The 25918-nt window shown below is 37.2% G+C and overlaps 2 protein-coding genes across 2 annotated transcripts in view; one reads left to right on the top strand and one right to left on the bottom strand.

The window, feature by feature from the left end:
* Positions 1–7084: 7084 nt before the first annotated feature.
* cd74a (CD74 molecule, major histocompatibility complex, class II invariant chain a) lies at positions 7085–12610 on the bottom strand. Its single transcript, XM_036575656.1, has 8 exons — positions 12390–12610; positions 10829–11001; positions 10578–10672; positions 10402–10450; positions 9840–9947; positions 9030–9227; positions 7657–7671; positions 7085–7561 (listed from the first exon to the last, which is right to left on the bottom strand). Exons 1-8 carry the CDS (start codon positions 12458–12460, stop codon positions 7557–7559), a joined length of 714 nt encoding a protein of 237 aa, XP_036431549.1. The 5' UTR covers positions 12461–12610; the 3' UTR covers positions 7085–7556.
* Positions 12611–23523: 10913 nt separating this feature from the next.
* Positions 23524–25918, top strand: part of ndst1a (N-deacetylase/N-sulfotransferase (heparan glucosaminyl) 1a) — a 73649-nt gene continuing 71254 nt past the window's right edge. The window contains exon 1 of the mRNA XM_036575657.1: positions 23524–23661. The gene's annotated coding sequence lies outside the window, so the exon portion shown is untranslated. The remainder of the gene's footprint in view (positions 23662–25918) is intronic.

Consider the following 25918-nt stretch of genomic DNA (forward strand, 5'->3'; position numbering starts at 1 on the left):
TATGTTGTCTGTGTGAATGTTTTAAGCACTCACGTTGACTTTTTAAAGTTATATAATCTGAACCTTGCACCCATGTGCTTGTGTGATTGCCTTTAATAGCCACAATTACCATTAAACTTTATTTATGCATTGGAATGCATGCCATTTATGTCTCGGTATCAAGTAGTGCTAATTATACTGTAGAAAACAGTTCTGTATGTTTTTGCTACTCTTGTGCTTGTGGTGACCCCCATCACTCCTTCATCGTGGTGTGAGCAGACAGGGCCTTGAGCTCAGCCAATGCTATGAAATGAAAAAAAAAATACAAAAACTCGATGAGTTTATATTATTTATATGTGTATATATATATATATATATATATATATATATATATATATATATATATATATATATGTGTGTAACAATATTTGTTATATGTATAACAAAAAAGTTGTTATATATGTATGTATATATTTTCCTTAATAAATGTTCATTCTCACAATGTTTTCTTTGCTAATAAAAAAATAGGACCTAATAGTTTAATAGTTCAGTTAGAGCCAACAAAGTGAGATGATGTCAGCTTATCATATGCTCTTATTCATGCTTTGGCATTTTCAAGTGAATTATTTGATGGAAAAGGTCTTCAGAAAAAATGTGCTACCTTTGAGGAGCTGCTTCTTGTCGGCCTGTAGCTGTAGGTTTTGGGTGGACAGGTGTACAGCGTCCTGAATGGCTTCCAGCAGGAGAGTCCTGTACCTGCCCTCTGAGATCCGCTTCTGCTCCTCCAGCACCTGCCGGAATGTCCGAAACACCTGTGCAGCAAAGGTGAGAGCAGGTAGAGAGATTCAGTCCTCATTGTGCCTCTCTTCCAAAAATGTAGAGGTCATTGAAGACATTGTTTTGTTTTTTTGTGCAATCAGTTTTACTAGGCCTATTCCTAAATGAAGCAGAAAGCTTAATTGGTACTATTAAATCCATATGTAGAAACACTATAGGCCACTTTCCCAGGCTACACCCAATTAATATGTTTTTCGGCGAAGAAATTGGGCATTTTAAACTGGCTCTGCAATCAAAAGTATCCAGACCCCTGCTTATATTATTTCCTTCAGCCTCTACTCTTCAGAAAGTTTTTACGTTAGATGTTGTAAGAATTTGGTTGCATTCAGTCACAGTAGGATTAGTGAGGTCAGGTGCTGATGTTGGATTATTAGTTCTGGATCACAAATGTCACTCCTCCTCATCCCATGCTGTATTGGATGGAGCTCCATAACTCCAGGCAACAAGTTCCACGGCTCCACAGCCTAATCCTGGGGGGCCTTAAACCCCTCTAGCTGAAACCACCAGTTGAAAGACATGTCTGGATACCTTTGGACATACAGGTCAGGCTCAGTCTAGACTAGGTTTTTAAATGTAAGTCACCATTAGCCTTGCAGTTGAGTCCAAGGCTATGTGAAATCCTTTGTAACCCAGCTGCTAGTATGTTAAAGCAGGAAATATAAAATGTTTTTAAAATGTGGCATTTCCTGCATTTTTCTTCCTATTTTATTATGTTTTACTATTTTATTTTTCATCATTTCTCATTTTGTGGTTTTGTGTACCAAAAACAGTCATTATAGATTGTGACATACCCTCTCTTAATCTTTTAGGCTGTTTTTGTGCCTTTAATTCTGACATATGTAAATGACTTCTGTTCTATTTGGCTGCCTTGTATTGTTCCTCATAACTTCAGTGTCAGTGGGTGGATATGTGTGAATTTGTTGTACATACTGTATGGACTTAGTGATATATTTTTGCTAATAATGTTGACATACAGTCATGTGTAAAAGTTTGGGGCACCTGGTCAAGATTTTCTAAGTAAAAAGAAGTTAACACATCCTCTACAGTGCACACATTGTATGTGCATTTTAATACACAATTGCTGTTTATGTATGCCATGTATCTCCTTTTTTGTCAATTTTTATTTTTCTATTTTTACATCATTTCAACACACCCGCTGTCCTTTATGCTGTGTGAAATTTCATGATGAATAGACCCATAGAAATGCTCTAAAATCGCTTGGAATAAAATCTATTTACATTAACTTACATTGAAATGTAAGAATGTTTTGCCCTTTCCTGTAAAGTTACTATTTTGAAGATACTAGTTTTTCTTTGGATAGCAACGATATGTTGAACTCTGCAAATAAACAGAAAAAATGCCATATTTAACTCTGAAGAGGATGTGTTAACTTTCTTCAGCTTAGAAAGTCAACAGAACGTAATTTCACTGGGGGTGTTCAAACTTTTGCATATATGCTGTCAAATGTGTCCATTTCACAAAAGTGAGGATATTTGGTTTTTACATTATATGGGCCCTTTAACTAAAAGCTGGATCCTTTTCCCCTGTATACTGTCGCCTACCTGTAGGCTCTCCTCCCTGAGGGAGTGCACCTCCTGCTGGTGTAATCTATACAGAGCCTCTAGGCCTGCCTCAGCTTGCTGGTTCTCCATGCGCAGAGCCTCCATCTGCAGCACCAGAACCTGCCTTTCCCTGCTCAGGTACATTACCTCCCCCTCAGCTCCCTCTAGCTGGGAACGGCAGACACACAGAAGCAGTGATCATTCAGTTCAGTCCAGTTTCATCATTATATATATGCATAACTGCTAAGTGAAATAGAAAGCTTTTCTACCAGGCTTATGGTGCAACATTTAACAAATAGTAAAGGGCAGTAACATACAACTATAAGTAATGCGGACAGCATCAGTAAAAATAGATAGTGCTGTGTATAAATGAGCAAAACTGCTAGGAATAGGAACCAAGGAACATGGGATGCATGAGTACAATAGAAAAACTCTGACCTTGTCTGTATTTCATTTTTTTTGGGGATTCCCTGTTTTGTACATAGCATTTGCACTTAAACCTTCATTGTTGGCTTAAGGAGTTAACAAAACTGAAAATGTCCACTTTTTGGTTAGATGAGACAAATAAAACCGTCTGACCTGCTCTTCCTGCAGCTCTCTCTCCATCTTTAGCAGCTCCTCCTGTATCACTCTCTCATGATCTTTCTTCAGCTTTCTCCTGTGCTCCAGCAATTTACAGTACTCCGCTTGTGACCATTCCTCAAGCTGGCAGAGGTCAGTTGAAATTGCAATGTGTAAATAATGATGTGATTTGTGTATTTGAGTGGAATCTGTAATCATTAACAGGTTTATAAATTTGGTCACTTTAACACAGATATTGCATTTTGCTAGTTACAGTTAGTCCATATTATTTGTAGGCTTTGTGAACCTTGATCAGGAATGTGAAAAACATACTGAATATACTGGAAGATATTCTAAAAAATGTTCGAATTCCAGTTACATACTGAACCAGAGCTGTATGCAGATCCATCAGATTCTTTGAGTGCCTCCTTTTGTCTTTCCTCTTCTCTGTGCAGCTCCCCTTTGAGCTTCTTAATACGCTCCACTCTCTCCTGGTTCCTCTCCACACTGGCTCTGCCCTCTGCCGTCAATGAACGTTATCATAAACTTCACCATCATCATCATTATTATTATCATTATCACCATCACCTCTATTATTACCATCATCATCACCATCTTTACCAATACCATCATCACTACATCACTATCTTCATCACCACCATTACCATCACCATCATCATCACCAGCGTTACCACCACCACCATCAATATCATCACCGTCATTACCACCATCATCACCATGATCATTATTACGGCCATCATGGCTAATATCAGCATAGTCATCATCATCATCAGTGCCACAATCACCAATATCATAATCATTATCATCATATTTATCACCATCATCGCTAATATCATTACCATCATCACCATAACCATCACCGTCAGTACCACCATCATCACCACGATCATTATCACGGCCATCATGACTAATATTATCATCGTCATCATCATCATCAGTGCCATAATCACCAATATCATAATCATCATATTAATCACCATCATCGCTAATATCATTACCATCATCACCATAACCATCACTGTCATTACCACCATCATCACCATGATCATCATCACAGTCATCATCATCAGCACCATCCATCATCACCATCATGACCACCGCAATCACCAATATCAAGTCAAGTCAAAGTTTATTTATATAGCGCTTTTCACAGCAGTTGTTGTCACAAAGCAGCTTTACAGAAAAATCCGGGTCCAAGCCCCCATGAGTGTCGCCAATGGCGACAGTGGCAAGGAAAAACTCCCTAAGAGCAAGAGGAAGAAACCTTGAGAGGAACCAAGACTCAAAAGGGGAACCCATCCTCCTCTGGTCAACACTGGATAGCAAACAGTGCTAGTATTAAGTATTGTAGTACTCAACGGGGAAAACAGTATCATAATCATCATGATCATTTTAATCACCATCATCACCACAGCATCACCAAAATCTTCACTGCTATCATTACCAATTTTATCATCACTATCTTCTCTATCATCAGCAATAATGTCATCACCTCCATCACGACCATCATCACCATCTTCAGTGCCATCATCACCAGTGTCATCATAATCATCTCCATGATCTCTACCATTATCACCAATATCATCATCACTATTACCATCATAACTGGCATCATCACCAATATTTTCATCACCATCACCATCACCATCATCATCACCAAAGTCATCATAACCATCATATCAATCACTATCATCATCATCATCATCATCTTTGCCATCTTGATTACCATAATGACTATCATAATGACTTTGTGATAAGACTGCTACATTAAGGTCAGAGCTAATATACCAAAAACACCCAAACAGCCCTTTACACACATGCTGACACACACAAATATATACATACACAAATACGTACTGTACTGTGCAAAAACACGAACTCTTCATCTATTTACTATCCAGTCAAATTGCCCATTAAGTTGAATTAATTCAGTTTTTAGTGTCATGAAAAAGCAAGAAATATATATTTAACATAAAGCTACACAAAAGCTTTTCAGTATTTAGTGTGTCCAGTCCTTTCCTTTACAGGTTCCATTCTTTTTGTGAGATGTACTTTCAGGTTCAGTTTCAAAGAAATCTGACATAGTTTTCCCCAACTCCAAAGTTCAGTCTTAAAATTTGGTTGCACTTTCCGCTTCTCATGATGCCAGTAGTCCCAAACACATTCATTGATGTTGAGGTCTTGACTCTGGGGTGGCCAGTCCACTGTTCTGAGAACCCCAGCAGCTTCTTTGTTGATTTTTGCAAATGTTCTTCAAAGCTTCTTGACAGCTACACTTCCTTTCAGACTCATAGTGTTGAGTCTCCTCACAGTGGAAGGATGAACAGAAACACCTGTGGATTTTTCAGATCTGAAGTAAGAGTGGAGCTTGATTTTCTCCTCTCTCTCAAAGATGAAAGCTTTAAGTGCTGTTTATCTGATGGTGACAGTTATGGTGGTCTACCAGATCTTGCACGGTTATTGGAACCTCCACTTTTTCTATATCTTTTTATTTACTCCAGTTTTGGAAACTACTGTTTTTGTGTTTTTGGATTTTTTTAATTGTATTATTTTATATATAATCTCCTCAGACATTTTACCTGAAAAATAATGGCCATTTTAACTGGAAATGAAATAAATAAAGGGTAATAATAAATGACGGCTCTGACTTTTGCAAAGTACCATACATAAATACCTTTAATATGCATTTCCATCTCCTCTCTGAGAAGATCTTGTAGATTTTTCATCTTCTCGGCTGACTCATTCACAGGCTTTTCCATAGATTCTCTATCAGTTTCCTCCTGTGCTCAACCACAGAAAACCAAGCAGTCACACTGCTGTAAGTTCAGCTAATTTAGATGAAATCTCTGGACTTGATGCGCTCTCGCTCCTAAGTCTTGACTGGATAATCATCTACGTTAAGAAACCCACTATGGTTTAGTTTGAGCGCCAGTACTTACAAATATGTCCATGCTCTGGAGTGGAAGAATGTGGCCTGGTCTCTGCTGCTTTCCAGTAAAGCAGGAGGTTAGTGGCTGTGTTACATTCTAATCAAATATTTATCAGTCAGTGTCCACTTTCCTCTCACTGTGGTCACCTGGTTGATCCATTAGGAGATGTTGCACCTAATTATAATTCTAATAATTACTGTCAAGACGCAGTGACCTGCTAGTTCTCTGTTAGTTGTTTGTTTATTGTGATTTGAAACCTGCATGTGGTTGCCAGTATTGTTTTTTCAGATCTGAAATAATGGATGGGAGGAAGTGGTTAGAGATGTGTATGTTTTGATGAGTATTGAAAGCAGAAGGGAAATAGAATCACAGAGTGGTTTCAGTAGGTCAGTAGTTCCAGATCATTCTCTAAGAACAAGCTTATGTTGATATTATAATGCTTTTGAAGCTCTCAGTTAAGCTTTAAGTTATTTTATTTATTCAACCACTACTGGCATGTCCATATATATATACATATATGTGTGTATTAAAATATTATGAAGTAGACACCAAAACATAAACCGCTGGTTTATTTACAATTGAAATATTATGTGAACAACAAATTATGATGGTAAAAAAAAAAAATAGAAAACTTTAAATAAATAATAAATAATCTATTTATAGTAATGTAAAGTTTACTGTCTCAGAATTCACCAATTTGATCTGCAAGATTGGGTCACTGCCTTTTGATTATGAGGCATTCTGGATGTTTTTATGTACTTAAAGTTCATTTCACAATCCTGCTTAACTATATCTATAAATTGGCTTTAAAATTGGGCTAATGAAGACAGCCATTCCATTATATATATATAATATATATAATATATAATATGGAATGGCTGTTGTCTAAAGAAAACCTTGTTGTCCAAAGAAAACCTTGTATCTCCAAAATGATAACTTTACAGTAAGAGGAAAAACTTACTTTAATTTTAATGTAAGTCTATGGAACCAGACTTTTTTCCAAGTAATTTTGGGCCATTTATTTTGGTTCATTCTTCATGAAATTTACAAACAATATAAAGAGCAACAGGAATTTCCAAATTATGTCAGAAACTGGTATATACATTTTAGGGATCAGACGAAACTGGCCCAGTGCCTCTATCACCTGTTCTAATAGATATACTATAGGTCTTTAGACAGAAGTAATCAGACATGTTTAGATTATAAAGGCATGGTTTATTAGGAGGCCTCTTATTTACAGTACATTCTTTTTCATTCATAATTCATAGCCCTGAAATCTACCACCCTGCTCTCTTCCCTCTCTTACCATTGCCTTATGTTTAGACAAAAAACACATTTCAATTAATATTAAAAATAGATAAAGCAATAGCATCTGCATAGAATAGAATATAAAAAAGTCTCAGAAGCTCAAAATGTGTGTGTATGTGTGTATATGTGTGTGTGTGAAGATTGTAACAATGAAGAATGTATTTGTACTTAAATGTCTCACCTAAACAGAGCAAACAGAATGAGATGCTGACTGAATTTATTTGATAGAATCAAGATTAATCTCCTCAAATAGCCCTTTTGACAAATATAGGACAGAACAAGATGGGCTGTATTGTCTGATTCGTGTGAGTCTCTTTTATTCATCATGTAAGGAAAAGCATGATGCTCTCTGCTGACTTTAGTCTGGAATAAGAAAAAGAAAAAAAATGTGTTAGAACTGATAAACGTGTAAATCATCGTTTCATCACTTTTTCAGTGTAGTACATAACTTAACTTACCAAGCTTCTCGTTGACTGTGGTGGTCCAACCAGTGGGCAGCACATGAAACAGGAGAGCAGAAAAGAGAACACATTACAAACAGGTCAGATCAGCAGTAGGCCCAGTGAATGCCTGCATATCATTTTCAGGAAAAAAAAAAACAAACTTATAATAAGAAACTAAAAATAAGAAGCTGAGTAAGGAGGCCTGTATTTCTCCACATATTCCAAAAAAACTGAACTATTGACGGAAGCATTGGACCAACTTTATATATATATATATATACATAGATACTTTATTGATCCCGAGTGAAAAATTTAGCAATATCAATTTTAGCAATTCAAATTCAGCAATAAAATTATCAATACTCATATCCAAAAAGATCATTTAAAAATTCAAATTATAAACATTATTAAAAATGATATGATGTGCATTTTTGTGTCTGCAAGTATTTATTCAATGTGTAGATATTAGTTTCATAGTTTTTACAAAAATTAATTCATTTGTAAACAGAAGAATCAATTTTACAACTCATTAATTAAAAATATTAATCTTGAAGTTATTTACAACTCCTGAAAACGTGTATAAATAAGCATTTGCACTTAGACATAAAACCCTTTGCCCTTGATTTTTTTTTTCAAATAAACAAACATAATAATAATAATAATAATAATAATAATAATACATTTTCAAAACACATTTTTATGGTTTTCCTTGGGTCTCACCAGCTGACTTGGTTAACTGAGCTATGTTAACCATGACTACTTATCATTGCACCATGAAGGTCACTTGATGTCTTCTTTATGATGTAATACCCTGCCCACTTTTTCTTAAATACATATTAGAATAAACATGGTGTCGGTTGTTCCATGTGACATAATTTACTGACTTTTTACAATGAATTGAATGCTTTAAAAGTTGCATAAAATCATGCCAAACTATTTTGTTTAGAATTTTATTTAACTAATCTACCATCTTTTTTCTATAATTTTTCATTCTACATATATATTTGGATGGTCACACCACATGACATTATTAGACTTTGGGAGGCATAAATGGCTAAAATTAGTTTTTATTTTGATGCATTGAAGAAGGTATTGTAGAATAATGCAATATATGTCATGTATTAAATTATTTTATATTCAGAAACAATTGACTTGGACACAAACAAATGCATATCATTTCACCGAACCACGATGCTAAAGTTTTGCAAATGCTTTGGACAGTAATAATTGTTGTCATGCTGGTAGAGAAAGTAAACAACAGCAAAGCTCCAGGAAAACTATCTGGATCTAGTTTCTCTTATTTAGGTTACAAGTTGCTCTGCCACCTCACAGTGACCTTTAAGCTGGAAACTCTAGTTAAGCTAGTGTGCTTCTGCTTGTAAACCCACCGTCTCCGCAGTGTGGGCGGCCGCGCATCAGAGTGCCCTCGATCTCATTGCCGTTCTTGTCCACACACCAGCAGTAGCCGGTGCTGTGCCAGCACTGCATGGGCAGGTAGTTTCCTTTCTCATCGCACTGAGGGCGGAAGAAGCCAGGCTTTACCTGCTTCTCAGACTCCAGCTTGCACTTAGTCTCCACCTCCATGGCTACAGAGAGAGGAAGGCAAGCGTGAATGATGGAAATAGGCTGTTCATGAAGCATCTGAGGGTAACAGTTCTGAGCTAGAAACATTTACTGTCTGTATCCTCCTGTGCCAGCTCTCCTTTTTTTAAAGGGACTTTTTAAAAGGGACTTTTCTTACATTTTATTTTTCCCCTGATGTCCACTTATAACATGTATGGGTTTATTCATTTTTACAGGACTGTATTCCAGCCCCTCTTACTCGCTCAGAATTAATGAATTTAGGACTTTAAGACTTGTGATTTATGTAAATGATCTCTGTTATGATTGGCTGCCCTGTATTATGCCTCATTCAGAAAGCAGTCAGGGCTAAAAGAAACATATCTTGTAACTTCAATGTAAATGCACAGAGCTAAACTGCTGTAGGCTGAATAGGCAGATGTACAGTACCAGAATAGTACATAGAATCTAATAATAGAATAGAATTATTTATCTGCTTGTTTGTTTGTTTGTTTGTTTACAAAAAATATATAATAGGTTATATGGAATTACTCTGGTCAGAAATATCCCCCACTCCCCAGCCTACTAAACTTCACTACAACACGTACAGCTCCTCTATGTGAGAGTCAGAATCATACCCGGAGATTCGGTGATGGTCGATTCCTCAGCCTTTTCGTCACCGAATTCAGCCAGGATGGGCAGGGTGTTCATGGGCCGGAGCATCCTCCTAGGAGCCAGTCTGGTGCCTTCAAGCAAAACACACATCTGCTTAATTCACTTATACTTACAGCTCATCCAACTGTGAATTCTTTTGTTTAAAGATTAGATCCCTAATCTTGCACAATGATTACTTATTGTTTTATTATTGTTTTATGTTTTATCGATAAGGATTTGTTAGACCGTCATTATGTCCTGCAATATGAACTGCGCACTTCACGTCCTCTAACTCTGACCTTTACACTGTGTGTTTTCACTATGATTCTGCTGGTCATTTGGGCTTTTTCAGTGGAATATTTCTGGGGAAGTTTGATTGATCTAAAAGTGATAAATCTTCCAAATGTCTGCGGCAGGCCGTACAGCGTGAAAGAAATCTTGAGCTACAGGAATTGGGAAATCCCTTATAGTGAAGTGAAAGATGTAAATCAGATTATGTGTCACCATTTGACTTTTTTAGTAATTATGAAAAGACTTTTACTGTACCATCAATAAGTCCGCTTCCCTCCCTCTGAAAGCTGGTGGACTGCAGTCTCTGAACAGAAGAAGAATGACAGGTCAGCTCACTATTAGGCAAGTAAAGTGTACACCAATACATTCACTGTTCTTTATAGTTATCAGTGATCTGTGGCGTGTTTGCTGTATTGTGGTGTGAATCTCACCGTGAGAGGCACCTTCTGTTTGGGACTCTCATCATCAGTCAGAGCAGTCAGCAGCGGCATGCTGTTAATGGGCACATGCATCTTTTTAGGAGAGCCTGAGGAGATAATGAGAAACGACAAATCAAAGTCACTTAAGGCTGTCTAATTTAGTTTTGTCATCTTCTGTATTGTGTTTCTGCTAACATTTCAATTCATTCTGTTTGGTTCCCCGTTTTGCTTCCAATTTCCCTGCCACTCCCTGTCTCTCATACCTGAGGACCCACGAGTGATCAGTTGGTTCTTCAGGTTCTCCTGGCCCTGCTCCAGGGCAGAGATGTGGTCCCTCTGGCCCAGGATGAAGTAGGCAGTGAGGGCCTGGCCAGCCAGCAGGAGACAGGCCAGCAGGGTCAGGCCGGCCACCTTGAAGGCCTTAACATTGGCATTGCTGAGGAGAGGAGGGATAGAAACGATCACTTTCCAGCTTTCACTTTTAGTTTCTTCGCTTTCTGGTACTTGATCTGTCTCCCAGCAAAACATTAAGATTTTCTATGAGCTGATTTAAGCAATCACCTGTAATAATTTCCTTACACGTGCACACTTTAAAAGATGGTTCTTCAAGGGTTCTTTAGTAAAGAAAATGGTTCTATATAAAACTATGAACACTCAGAGACGCCTTTGCATGATTAAAGGGTTCTTTGCATCATGGAAGTGTTCTTCAGATTGATGAAGAATGTGTTTTATATGGGTCTATATAGCAAAAAAAAGGGTTCTTCTATTGTTACAGGCTTGACATACATTGCAAACATGTTCTCCGTCAATCTGAAGATTGCTTTAATGATGCAAAGAATCTTTTAATCTTGCAAAGGGGTCTCTGAGTGTTCATAGTTCTATATAGAACCATTTTCTTTACTAAGGAACTCTTGAAAAAAAAAATTTTAAGTGTAGAACAAAAGAATCTATCTATCTATCTATCTATCTATCTATCTATCTAAGCTGTCTGTCTATTTGAAGACCCGGTTTTAATATGATTTGCATTCGTTTTCCTCTCTATACTCCGGCCTACCACTAATTTAATAGACGCGTGACGTCATCTGTCGCTAGGCAGAACTGGAATCCATAGGCCAGAGCTCACAAAGCTCAAAACTACATCTAACAGACCAAAGAGGACACGTTTAAAATATATAGTGAGAATTTTATTTAAAAAAAAATCTTCATTTTCCTGCAAGTACCAGACAGAAGCCCTGGTGTAAACAAACCACAAAAATATACATTTTATACATTTTATATGTGTATATGTACACACACAGACACACCCATCACCCATATATATATATATATGTATATATATATATATATATATATATATATATATATATATTCAGTGCTACGTCCATTGAACTGGCCTTTCACTGTGGTTTTCCCCACTGATCTCACAGCTCTAACAGGCGCCTCAAATTTCACTGAACAACGACTTATTTTTTTAAAACCTTCATTACAGTCATTAGAAGTTTGATCATATGGCACAAACGTGCAAAAAAACAAGCAAAAAAGTTTTCCAAAAATCCTCTCTTTTCTATTCATATTTATAAATTATATTATATTATATATTATATTTGATTTTGCACACATTGATTAAACCCTGGAAGTCGTTGGTGCAATAATGCCTATGACTGGCTGAGGCTCAAACTGGCCTGTAATTGCGAGCCCATCTCATCGCTCTTCTAGCTCGCTGTTCACTGGTAGTTTAATTGAATTTGCTACAGTAATAAGCTGCACCTGTTTAATGCAGATTAAATATTTATAAATATTTATATATATATTGATGTGTCTCACCGTCTGGGCTCGGTGACGGTGTCCGCGCTGTTTGCGCGCTCCAGGAGCGCTGCGTCGTGCTGATCTTCCATCCTTCAGAGCTTCTGCTTGTGCGTTGATGCGCTCTTTGTTTTAATGGGCTGAGCTGCTGCGGCCAAGGCGTTTAAAACCGCGGTGGGACGGAGTTTCTCTCTCTCTCTCTCTTTTTTCTTGCTTCTTTCTTTCCTGAGCTTCGTGGAAAGTCCCGGACTGGTGCGGTGATCAGGCGGATTCGGTTCTCCCTTTTTTTAAAATCACTCTCTTTTCTGAGATTTGATTGGCTGCCTGAACATCATCATCAGTTAACAGCAGAAACAGTGTTTGAATAAAGTACACAAGGAAAGAAACAGGTCAGCTGGGCAGATTCACACTGTTGATAAACTATTCAACACTGTATCTCCACTCTTGAAAAAGATGGTTCTTCAAGGGTTCTTTAGCAAAGGCAGTGTCCTTATTTAGAACCGTGAGTTCATGTAGAACCATTTGTGTGCTTAAATGATACTTTGCATGTTGACATGGTTCTTCAGACTGAAGGAAAAGGGGTTGTATATGGTTCTTTAGAGAACCTTTTTAAAAATGGTTCTACTGTATATGGCACCAAGGGTTCTTTTATTGTTAGCTTGACATCACAGTAGCAGAACACTTTTTGGTGCTATGTAGAACCATTTTCAACCATATACAACACATCCTCTATCAATCTGAAGAACCATTTCACCATGAAAAGAACCATTTAAGCATAAAATGGTTCTATATATAACGTATGGTTCCAAATAGATCTGTTGCCTTGACTAAAGAACCCTTGAAGAACCATCCTTTTAAACTATGTAACACTGCTGTTCTATGACACTATTACAACATATTACCCTGCAGACAGTAGAAAAGTAGATCTGAAGCACTGTGTAGGCCACTTAGTCAAAAAGTGAACTCTATTGCAAAAGTGTTCATCTGTCCAGTGTTCTCTTCAATCATGAAATGAGCAGCGACTATACAAGCTGTATGAATGTATTAAAAAGATATGATTGACCTCCGATGGGGTTCATTATCTAGGCCTGCTTTACCCAGATACAGCTGAGTCACTCCCCCAAAGTCCTCACTGATTCGACACTATCTGAGCATGTGTTAGCCACAGAGCATCTCGATCATCAGAAGTGTCTGGGGTTTTTCCAAAACAAGGAAGCATGAAATACCACAGAAACACACAACTGAAAGCCTTGATGTGTAACCTCAGTGACTGCCTGAGATTATTTTCTTGTGTAGCCAAACATACTTCACTGTGTTTTGTGTTGCATGGCTGCGTGAGAGTTTAAACTGTAAATACAGCCCTCACATTTTGGGATGTAGGCTTACTTGCGTTCCAGTAAAACTCACCTAGGCCTGTATACCTGAGGTATGAACATGTTATGCTCTGCTGTTGAGTGTGACTTAAGCCATTTAATTCGGTTTTTAACTGGAACTGCAAATACAAGTATAGGAGTATCTGCTGTGCTTGGATGTTATTCAGCAGCGCCATCACTTTCTGTATAATTCAATCATTAAGAAGTAAACAAAGGCATTTAGAGTGGTTCGAAGTGAAATGCTCTGTTTTAGAGAAACTTCTAGAGAAATGTTCACAGCGGTGGTGATAGGAACTAGACATCTAAAAAGGTTACAGCCTATGAAAACTTCCTCACAGGAAGTTATTACATAAAATGGTTATGAATACACTGTCTGATGCCTCAGACATTGATTTATGATAGTTGTGCGATAAACTTTTTGGCCAAAACATATTTTTCCAAAGCTATTCATGGCTGAGAGGTACATGCAGGGTGTCAAGGCCAAATAGCCCACACTTTTTATGTATTTTTCTAGATTTACCACTATTTTACCAACAACAACATCACATGTAAACATTCAGAAGATGTGTAAGTTCATTGGTCATTTTGAATAGTATTGCTGTATTTGTGTATTTGTGTTGTAGACATTACAACCCCTGGTTCCCGTCATCACCACACTGTAAAAAGGGCTCGTCAGATCAACCTAAAAAAATGATTTGATGTAGTAAAAAGCAATTGAACTAGAATTATTCAACTCAAAAATTACATGGAAAGAAGTATTTATTTAGGTTGAAAAGAACTAGTTCATTTACTTGTTACCACGTGAGGTCATTTTTTAGGTTGATCTGACAAGCCAATTTTTACAGTGCAGCAAAGAAATCTGAGTCTGTAAATTTCTCTAAAATTAGACATTTTACATAAAACTACTCTGAGTGACTTACATTTCAACATTTGAATTATACATAGAATTCTGGAAAAAAAATAGTGGTATTTCCCTTTTAAAATTTTAATTTATTGAAATATATCAAATAATAATTTAACCAAAAGTAAGACTCACATTCGTATTCTGGTAATGTACTATAACAAGTTTAAGTAACTCAATTTTTATTTTTTTTTTACAGTATAACCAAAACAATAATGACAACTGAAAAAACAACAAACACTGTGATCCAGAACACTAGATGGAACACACAAACGTTAAAGTGTACAATTTCTAGAACAAAACAGATTTTACAGAAACAGAAATAACCATTTAAGATAGGACTGTGACAATAAATCGATTAAATTCAATTACTCGATTTAACCCTCAGAGATCCACTGTTGCAGAACTAAAGCACTTTATTCAAGCAAGTTGTTGCACTGGGTAAAAAAAATCATAATTGAAATTATACCTTCTTAAATACCTTCTTACAATAACTTTGACATCTGGAATTTGTCATATTTTGAAAAGTGTATATACATTGTATTATTTATTTAATAACTCACAGAATTTTTTAAATGTTGACTAAAACCACTAAATATACATTTTAGTCTGTTCCAGGTACCAAATGATCTGTCCACAGTATGTAAGTTATTAATGTAAATAAAATAACAAAAATACTAATATGGCCAGTGATTCCAAACCTTTGCCATCTTTGGTAGCCAGGGACTATTTTGCTTGAAATATGGTCATGTTAACATCTGTGTGCCTAAGGCCATTTCATTTGGTTTTTAATAAATACAACTAGAATTTTAATGGACAAAACAACACTAAAGCCTACACTATTTAAACAATAATTTGTAATTGTGATGGGAATGCCTGTGTAAAAGTAGGACTCATCTTTTTATTAGAGTCATCTGTAAGAGGATACGTGTGGCTTGATATTGTTCAGTTGAGTCAGTTTTTGTTGTTCGGTCTGTTTTAAAATCCCTGGATGAATAATCAGAACAATCAGTAGATTAGAAACCACAGTTCCAGTTACTGAGTGCATAAATTGGGTGTTTGTTTTCTTCTTACTGTTATTTAGAGTGAGGTAAGTAATAGCAGTAAGTCCATACCGCTGCTAAACAGAATATCTTTTACACGAAAGCTTGGCAGTGGAAAACACCTTATAAAGAAACATCAGCTCAGAGCCAGACGTGTGAGACAAATTTAGATGGTAGAATGTGGACGTTGGAAACCTCCATAGTTTATATTTTAACGTCTTTAAAGTCTATCATAATCCTTGTAAATATGTACTTTTTAATGTTTTCCCCTAATATGTGCATGTTTACAGTCATTTTTGTTGCTGTAACTCTGCAGTTTCCTGTGGGACTACATGTCCTGTCGCTACATGTCCAAAAGTTTGTAGACACCCACTCATCTGGTGTTTCTTCTGAAATCAAGGGTATTAACAGGGAGTTTGTCCTCCTTTGCTGCAATAACAGCCTCTACTCTTCTGGGAAGGCTTTATATTAGATGCTGGAACATTGCTGTGAGGATTAGATTGCATTCAGCAGCAAGAGCATTAGTGAGGTTCCGGACCACATACACTGCTCCAGCTCCATCACGCCAGAGAACACAGTTCTACTGCTCTACAGCCCAATGCTGGACATTGGACACGGTGACCAAGGCTCATGTGTGGTTGATCCAGAGCTTTCTATAGAGATTATACAGGCTGAGTGTGCCAGTATCAGCAAAGAAGAATGTAAATTATCTATGAAATGATAAATATAAAATAAGAAAAATTGTGTTAGGACAGGGCAGCCGGCGTGGTTCTCTTTTCCTTTAAAAAGTTGCCGTTTTGGAGGTTTCTCATGGCTAGAATGATCTAAAAGGGGTAGTGAAAGAGGAAGAACCAGTACTTCAGAGAAAGTCTGCGTAAGTAGATTAAAAGGTAATCTATATGAAGCTTCTTATGTAAAAACAATAAAAAAAAGACATTTCTAGCACTTCAGTGATACATTTTTCCTAGCTTTTCATGAGCTGTTGTTTAGGATTGGAATATTTAACGTAGTGGTTACACATACTGTATTTACACATACAGAATTATTTTTCTGAAGTTAAAGTATATTTGTATATTGTATGCATGTTAATATGGAGCATTTCGCTCTCCCTCCACTACTTCTATTCTATACAATACTGTACTTATCTATTAGGGAACTATATGCAGTCTAAACTAGTATGTATGTAATGTTGTAGTGTGCTGTGTTATTTTTAAAGTAAAAGTTGAATGCAGTCCAGGTATGTGGACTGTTCAGAAGTTCAGAGTCACTTTTAATAATAATTTTCATTTTCTTTGGGAAAACATAATATTAATATTAATATTAATAATGTTGAAAATTAACTTGAAAATGCCTGTTCCTTTTTACAGTGTGTGTAAATTTTATGAAGAATGGACCAAAAGATACAGCCCAAAAAGAAAAGTCTGGTTCCACTGACTTATAAATAAAGTAGGTTTTTCCACATGCTGTATGTACGCATACATATACATGTTATTTTCACTAAAAAAATCAACAAAACATGTAATTTGACCAGAGGTGTTCAAACTTTTGCATACTGTCAATGTCAGAACAAAACCTTGTATCCCCATTTTGGTTTACAGAAGTTGAAAATGCCACTCATTGTTCCACTAACTTCCTTCTCCTGTTCAGTTACCATTTTTGAACATACAGGAATTATTTTTTTTATGAATTATGATTAGATTTTTTTTTATATCACTGCTTTCTCATTCACTGTAGAATCATACATACATAACATACACAAATTTCCTTTTAGTGTCTAGCTCCCTATTAATTGTTCTTTAGTGGAAGAAATGGAACCTTTCTGAAAAGGGTTCTGTATAGCACCAAAAAGGGTTCTTTCATTGTTACAAACATAACATTGTAACAGAAGAACTCTTTTTGGTGCTATACAGAACCCTTTTCATCATCATCATCATCATCGTTAACCGCTTAGTCCAGATAGGGTCGCGGTAGCAGTTGGGAGAGCAGAGAATCCCAGGTGACCCTGTCCCCCGCAACTTCCTCCAGCTCATTCCCGGGGACCCCAAGCCGCTCCCAGGCCAACTTGGAGATATAATCCCTCCAGCGGGTCCTAGGACGACCCCGGGGTCTTATTCCGGTAGGCCGTGCCTGGTACACCCCCACCGGGAGGCGTCCCGGGGGCATCCGGATCAGATGCCCGAACCACCTCAGCTGGCTCCTCTCAATGCGGAGGAGTAGCGGCTCTACTCCGAGCTCCTCCCGGATGGCCGAGCTCCTCACCCTATCAAATAGAGTGTAGCCCGCCACCCTGCGGAGAAAGCTCATTTCTGCCGCTTGTATTCGCGATCTCATTCTTTCGGTCATTACCCACAGCTCATGACCATAGGTGAGGGTCGGGATGTAGACCAATCGGTAAACAGAGAGCTTCGCCTTACGGCTCAGCTCCCTCTTCACCACTACAGTCCGGTACAGCGACCGCATTACTGCTGCCGCTTGTCCCAGCCTGCGGTCAATCTCACGATCCTTCTTCCCATCACTCGTGAACAAGACCCCGAGATACTTAAACTCCTCCACCTGGGGCAAGTCCTTGCCCCTTTTCAGAAAAGCTCTATATGGAATCATATACAACACATTCTCCATCAATCTGAAGAACGATTTCACCATTTAGCATGCAAATGGTTCTATATAGAACCTATATTTCTGAGAAGATCCATTGGCTTTATTAAAGTACCTTGAAGAACCATGTTTTAACCTTGTGTACTATATAATAGAGAAAAACCTTCAGTTGCTGCAATGCACCAATGAGTGCTTGACTATTGTTGTTTATTAAATAGCGATGATGTGAAGATGATGAAGAAGTCTCTGCTGACACCGTCTTGCTTGTATAAGATGTTTATTACAAAGTAAAACAGTATCATACCACTATAAAGTACCTGAGAGGGGATCTGTGCCAATTCTGAAGTGCCCCCTCCAGAACAATATAACCAATTGCTTATATAGGGTGGTTGTTGTTGAAAAAGGAGACAGAACATATTGTCCTTTTAGACCCTTGGACCTTTGGACCAGGGGCCCCCTAACTTAAACATTCCAAACCTGCAAAGTCAGATAACACATGAAACTCTAGATACCACACTATCAGATGGTTAAATCAACCCGAATCCTTACGTTTTCTGGATGGGCAGTAAACAAAAACGTCCTGGCTAATACCCATCCAGCTCCGTCTGGAAAAGCTCCTGTTAACCACTTTCTAATCAGCTAACCGGGAAATCACCGAGGAGAAGAGAGAGAATGACATTTCTGTGTAGTCCAGTTACATTTCCTCATTCCGATTGTCTCTAAGAGATGATCATTGGCTATCAAACAGTATTAAAGGGAGGAAATGAATTCAATAAGGTTTTATTCACCACACATGAAACTGTAAGCAATAACCGCACTTGGTTACTTCAGTGTCACCTCTAAAGGTCTGATATTTCGGTTCTTTTATCATAAACACGTTTGTTATGGAACTGGCCCCGTGTCTCAGTCAGCTCTGATTGGCATTATGTTTGGGCAGATTGGATTTCTTGAAAATAGCCTCTCGACACACTGTGGTTGATATTTGCCTGAACAGTCCAGCTGTATGGTAAATAAATTGACCCCTAACTCTCCTTTTTGAGAATATTAGGCACGTTGTCTTTAGCTATACTCTCAAAACAGGTGGCTCCTCAAGGGTTCTTTAATAAAGACAATTGTACTATGTAGAACCATGTACACTCAAAGACACATTTGCATTTTTAAATGGTTCTTTGCATTGTGAAATGTTCTTCAGAATGATTTAGAATATGTTGTATAAGGTTCTATATAGCACCAAAAAGGGTTCCTCTATTGTTACAAGCCTGACATCATAACAATAGGAGGGCCCTTTTGGTATAGAACCCTTTTCAAAAAGTTTCTATATAGAACCATACACAACACATTTTCCATCAATCTGAAGAACCCATTCACAATGCAAAGAACTCTTTAATTAATTTTAAAATGATTCTTCTACTATTACAAGCTTGACATTGTAACAATAGAAGAATCATTTTTGGTGCTATGTGGAACCCTTTTCAAAAAGGCTCTGTATAGAACCATATTCAACACATTCCCTATCAATCTGAGGAACCCTTTCATGATGCAAAGAGTGTTCATGGTTCTATATAAAATCAATTGCTTTAGTAAAAAACCCTCAAAGAACCATCATTTTTAAGTGTGTAGAGAACCCTTAACCCTGAGAAACCTAAAATTTTGGGGAATTTTTTTGGTATTTTTTGGGTCAGTTACAACTACAATTGCATTTATAAAGTATTTACATGTGAAAGTTACACATGCTGTATGTTGTTATTTTCAGGAGACCCTGGGCTACTCAGATATGCCATTGTTTGACATGTAAATACTAACAGAAATTTGATATCTTTATGAATTTGGGTCAAATTTTGTATTTTTTTAATTATAGAGATCTTAAAAAAAAACAAGTGCAGTAGTAATTATCTTTTCAGAAGTTGTTAGTCTGGAGTGTCTGTGAGCTGAAAGTGCAGTCATTTTGATGGTGATTTGTTCTGTTGGTTATTATGAGTAAAAATAAACAATTAGCGTAGGGTGGATGTGTTTTTTTTTATTGATTTTCTGTCCTCTTGGATTAGTGCTCAGTGCTAAAACTCTGATACACAGCAAGACAGGCTTTATTTTAATTACAAATTGAGTTGCATATTTAATATCAGATATTTTTAATACTCAAAATCAATGTAAACTGAAAGCCCTTTGTTTATAATATGAGGGCTAAAAGCAGAGGTGTAATAGTAGCGAGTGGGGTTTGGGTGATTTTGGAGCTGGATTGCTGGCTGATGGATGGTCACAGGTGGATGAAATCACTCTGGATTATAAGGACGGATTCTGATGTGTGAATCATGTCGCTGTTTTAACCCTTTGTTGGAATATGAAGGCCAAACAACAGAGCAATAACATCAGGATTTTAGGTGCTTTTCCGAGCCGAGTTACTCACTAATGCTGACATCACAGCTCGATGATGCTGGCTAGTTAGGGGCGGGTCTGCTGAATGTCCTGATATGTGTATCATGTTTGTATCTTTAACTGTTCTGAAGATATGAAGGACAGAAGTGTCCTACCGTTTTGCCCACAAATTGCAGTCTTAAAGAACCATTTAAGGGTTAAAGAACCATTTTTTTTAAGAGTGCAAGTTACTATTTGACAGTAAAAAATTAGAATACCAAACTGGAAGCAGCCAATATGAAGTGAAGACTTTCTTTGATTTTCTCCAAAACCTAAAGTTGTAGAATTAAACTGTTAAATTAATTGCTTAAAAAATAATAATGCCCCCTTTTTCATTAATTAACTTACATCTGTGGGTAAGTGCACTAGGCTATATGTCCAAAGGTTTGTTAGACACCTACTTACACAAAGTTAGTTAAAGGTATTAGAGGGCAAATGAGGTCAGGAACTGATTTATTCCCAAAGGTACTGGAGGAAGATCCATCACACCAGAGATGCTGGTTCATGTGTGGGTAATACTGAAACTCAAATTTTTAAATTTGTAAAAACTTCCTGTTGAAATAGCTTGAGACTTCTTTGCAAAGTGACCAAAACTATCCCATAATACCCAATACACTGTCCCATAATGTCCCACTTCAATAAATATGACAGAGCACCAACTTAGTGTATTGACTTTGACATTGAACGTAGATTGTTTCTCTCTGTTGATAACGTCTCCTTCAGCTGCATGTGGTGAGAAAATATAGAAAATGAGAAAAATGAGAAATAAATGAGAAATTTACTTTGAGAGGTGAGGCCTCTTGGTGAAGGCAATAAAATTCTCAGTCCTGGTTATGTTTCCATTATTTTGTCTTCCTATTGCAATAGTGTTGAATGACCACAAGATGACACTGCCATAATGTTTTTGATATCTATCTTGCACCCTCTGCAGGATCTAACCTATACTGAAAAAAAAGTATTTTCACCATCAAAGTACTGTAAAATGTAATGGTCTATACCCATTTTTTGAAAAAAAAAATGTATTTTAACACTGCTGTCGCTAATTTACAGAAATAACATGGAAATTCACAGAAACAACCAACTGCATTTATTTTATTGTTATTGTTGTTATTATTATGGTAAAATACTGCATGTCAGAATAACTACTTGAACTAGTGACACTTTAATTACAGTAAAAGGCAGGACTAAGAAATTAACTGACTGTAATTTTACAGAATTTTACTATCATTGAGAAAGCATGCTTTTACTGTTATTTGAGGAGTTTTGTCTGGCACCCCTGCAGCTTTTCTCAAGTGCACTGTGGCTTTGCGGTGCAACAAGGGCTCACATTTCTGCTTGAGCCAGAAATGAGTGGTGCTGTGAAGTTCAATTCAATTTACAGAATCGATTCTTTTGAACAGCCTGTTCAGTGAATCAAATGTGTGATTCCATGATTCCTTTTTCATTCCCGGAGGCAATGGTTAGAACATCTTTTTTTTTCAAACTTTCTAAATAATTCGATCATTAGGATGTACACAAAGTCATTCACACATGTTGATGTGAAATGGTGTGTCGTAAAGAAACTTACCGACTCAGATTTCTGTACAGTGGTGGTGATGGGAACCAGAGGTTGCAGTGTCTAAAATGCAATCATTATTAGCTACTTTATTAGCCATTATTAGCCGTTTTAAAACAATCAGTGAACCTACACATGAGTTTTTATATGTGATGTTGATGATGGTGAAATAGTGATAAATCTGAGAAAATCGTACTGATTTAATTATGCAGAAATTTTGAAAAAGTGGTGGAGTTCCTCTTTAATTATGTGCCGCATTGCTGGGTGGTTCAGACTGTTTTGAAAGAATTCATGCAGGTTAGAATGCATACAACTTAAATAATCATTAGTTTTTCTTTCCAAGAAGTTTGTTTTCTGTCTGGTTATTTACAACATTGCGTAAGAGACTCTTTCAAGTAATTTAAGAGAAGAAGCAGAACAACACAGTCCAGTCTAAACAAGCTAAATCAGGTTTATGAGATAGTCTTTTAGTGTAGGGGTGCCCAAATGTTTCTCCTGGGAGGCTAAACTACAAACAGACTGAGGGCCAAAAAGACAAAACAGAGTACAAATAAAGAAGGCAGGTAGGTCTTTGTAACAACTTTAACGATGGGCGGAGGAAAGACGGATGGGTGTGAAGACGGAGAGCTTTCTTTTATTATTATTTATACACAACGCAAAACACTCGGCTTTTCAGCCCACAAAGTAAGACGACGCTCGCTGGGACTTTTCAGTCCTTTCTTTTCTTTCTGGCTCGGCTCGGCTGCCTTCATAGGTCTCCTTCTCTCTCTGGGCTCTGCCTCCTACTGAAGGAAGAGATAGCTATAAGTAGGCTGGCAGAAACAAGGCACAGGTGAACATAATCAGCTACTTAGCCCGCTGGATCAGCCAGACCAGCTTCTCCGTCCCGCATTCGACGCTCGGCCACGCCCCCTTCTCCACAGTCTTAAATCAAATTTTTAACATGATACAGACACAAATGTATTTTATAAAAGCATATAAAAAATGCATCTTCGTATATATATATATATATATATATATATATACATGTGGATTATCATTAAATAATGCAATATAATACATTTGGAAAATATTGTGATATTCGTTTTTGTTTTTTTTGTTGTTGTTTATTTTATTCAGTATTTTGGTCTCAGATTTCTGTTGTTGTGAGCTGCTGTGCAGCTGAAGGCAAATTCCTCTTGTGTGCTCAGTGAAGCCTGGTTCCGACTCTGAGAACAGGTTCAAAAGAGCCGATTCGTTGGTGAATCGGACACCGCCAGAGGAGAGAGAGGGAGTTGCTCTGAAGCTGCATGTGTCTCGGCGGTCAGTCAGAGTCTCAATCGGTCGGCGTGGGTGCTGCTGCAGCTTTAACCGCAGCGGCCGCGAAGTCTGTGAACGGGGTCGAGCCTTCAGGACGTTACATTTAAACGAGTGGGTGAGTAAAGGACCTGTGGAAGAGAAAAGGTCGCTCTTTTTAAGCGAGAGTCTGCTGTGTTGTGGTTAGCCGGGGTCCTGGTGTTTTGCTACTGGATGCTAGCTGAGGCTGCTCTGCCTTCAAATCTCAGCAGAAAGTAGTCGTGTTAACGTTAGCTAGTTTGTTTTGTTAGGTTGTTTCTTAGCAGGCACCTTTTCAACCTGACATTCATTTACCGAGTGAACCAAGACAGCCTTAGGGTCTTAGAGTTACCATGTTTTACTGGAGAGAAACGCCACCAAACACGTTTCCATGATTCGTGTTGTTTGTTAGTAACGGACGCAGCTCAGTTAGCTGTGAGGTCGTTATTTACATTTTTACGTGTAAATAGCTGCCTGTCCGTCACTGCTGCTCTGTAGTAGTCACAAAAACAGTTTGGCTAGCTGACCTACATGCTTTTCCCTCTCTTTTCGCATCTGAGGATGATATTTTGAGTGCCCGCGGTCACCAGTAGATCTAAAACTTCAGAAAATGAAAACTTTTTAGTGAAATGTCTTAACTAACCTGCTTGACTGTAATGTGAAAAGTCCTCCCCTCGTTTGTTGTTTGTTGTTAAACGTCCGGCACAGTAATAGTCAGCAAGCTGCTTTTGAGTGCACGCTTGAAGAAAGATGGTTCTTTAGTAAAGAAATTGGTTTCAGAGAACCCTTTGTAGGATTAAAGGGTTGTTTGCATAGTCAAATGGTTCTTCAGATTAATGGAGAATGTGCTGTCGATGTTTCTATATAGAACCTTTTTGAAAAGGGTTCTATATAACACAGAAAAGGGTTACAGGCTTGAATCGTCACAATAGTAGAAGCCTCATATATATGTATGTATGTGTGTGTGTGTGTGTGTGTGTGTGTGTGTGTATGTATATATATATATATATATATATATATATATTCATGTATATATCATGTATGTATGTGTGTATATTTATTTACACACACATACATATATATATATATATATATATATATATATATATATATATATATATATACATACACACACACATATATATAATATTGTGATACTGTAGTCAGAACTTAATAACTGACCCACATTAATTAAAAGTAAAATTAGTTATGTTTAACTGGATTTAGTGCTAAACAGCGTGCCCAATATTGAATAAAAATCACTGTGTTCATAGCTTTTGGTAGCATTTCTTAAAAAAATGTAGCACTGCTCGTTCTTTTTTCTCCTTTCTAAATGATCAGATCTCTGAAAAAAAATAAATATTATGATGTATTGTGTATCATGAAAATGTTTTGAATTACCACAGTGTTATATTTTTGCTGTATTGCCCATCTCACCTCGAGGAGAGATTCACATGACTGGAGTTTATTACGTTAGCTACATTAGGTGTTCGTGTTTTCTGTGTAATTGTGTTATCTGTGCTGGAAAGCTGTTCGCTTTCAAAGTGAACCTGGCCTTGAATACCTCGGTAAGACACTGTGTTCTGCTGGAGCTCAGTAGCTGTAATAGTGTTGTAAGAATGAAGGTAAAATTCCATGAAGAGATAGAAAGAGGGGAAAAGTGTTGATTTGTACCAGGGTTGTGACAACCATCTCAACAATGCACGCTTAGAATTAAAAGGGAATTCCACTGATTTTTTTCAGTTTTCTGCATGATTGAATAATTAAGCTGTAGACAATAACAAAAAAAGTTTATCAGCGTGGTTGATGTGAAATGATCTGTTCTAGAGAAAAGTAAGAAGTCAGAGTTGTTTACTGTGGTGGAGATTGGAACCAGCCTCTAAAAGCTCCTTCACAGAAAGATATTATTAGATGAAATGGTTACAAATACGCTGCCTGAGACATTGTGATTCTGAGATGAGATTTTGGCCTAAATGTTTATTTTTTTCAAATCCAGTCATGGTGGAGAGGTACATTGTTGTATGAGAAAGTACTTATATATAATTTTTCTTTTTGTTTTTTTTTTTCAGAAAAAACTATTTTTTTGCCACTATTATGCCATTATCAACATTTCATATACAAACCCGCTGTTGGTTCCTGTAAAGTGAGCCATTTCACGTCAAACCACTCTGAATGACTTTATTATTGAATTATGTAGAAATCTTGCAATGAATCTTAATTAATCTTAATTTATTGATTATCCAAGGAAAGTGACAGTGGGTAGGACATTTTAAGACGTGGAATTTGTTTAGTTACCTACGTTGAAGACAATCACGCACGTCGGTTCTTCGGTAAAATGTTGACAGGATTGACTTGTG

Source organism: Colossoma macropomum, unplaced genomic scaffold, assembly GCF_904425465.1.
Source record: "Colossoma macropomum unplaced genomic scaffold, Colossoma_macropomum, whole genome shotgun sequence".
Classification (NCBI taxonomy): Eukaryota; Metazoa; Chordata; class Actinopteri; order Characiformes; family Serrasalmidae; genus Colossoma; species Colossoma macropomum.

Excerpts from the sequence above, each read along its gene's own strand:
- cd74a (XM_036575656.1), bottom strand. The coding sequence starts at position 12,460 with ATGGAAGATCAGCACGACGCAGCGCTCCTGGAGCGCGCAAACAGCGCG. Across the intron at positions 10,673-10,828 it reads GATCACTCGTGGGTCCTCAG|GCTCTCCTAAAAAGATGCAT; the intron begins GTATGAGAGACA and ends TTATCTCCTCAG. Across the intron at positions 9,948-10,401 it reads GGGAAGCGGACTTATTGATG|GCACCAGACTGGCTCCTAGG; the intron begins GTACAGTAAAAG and ends TTTTGCTTGAAG.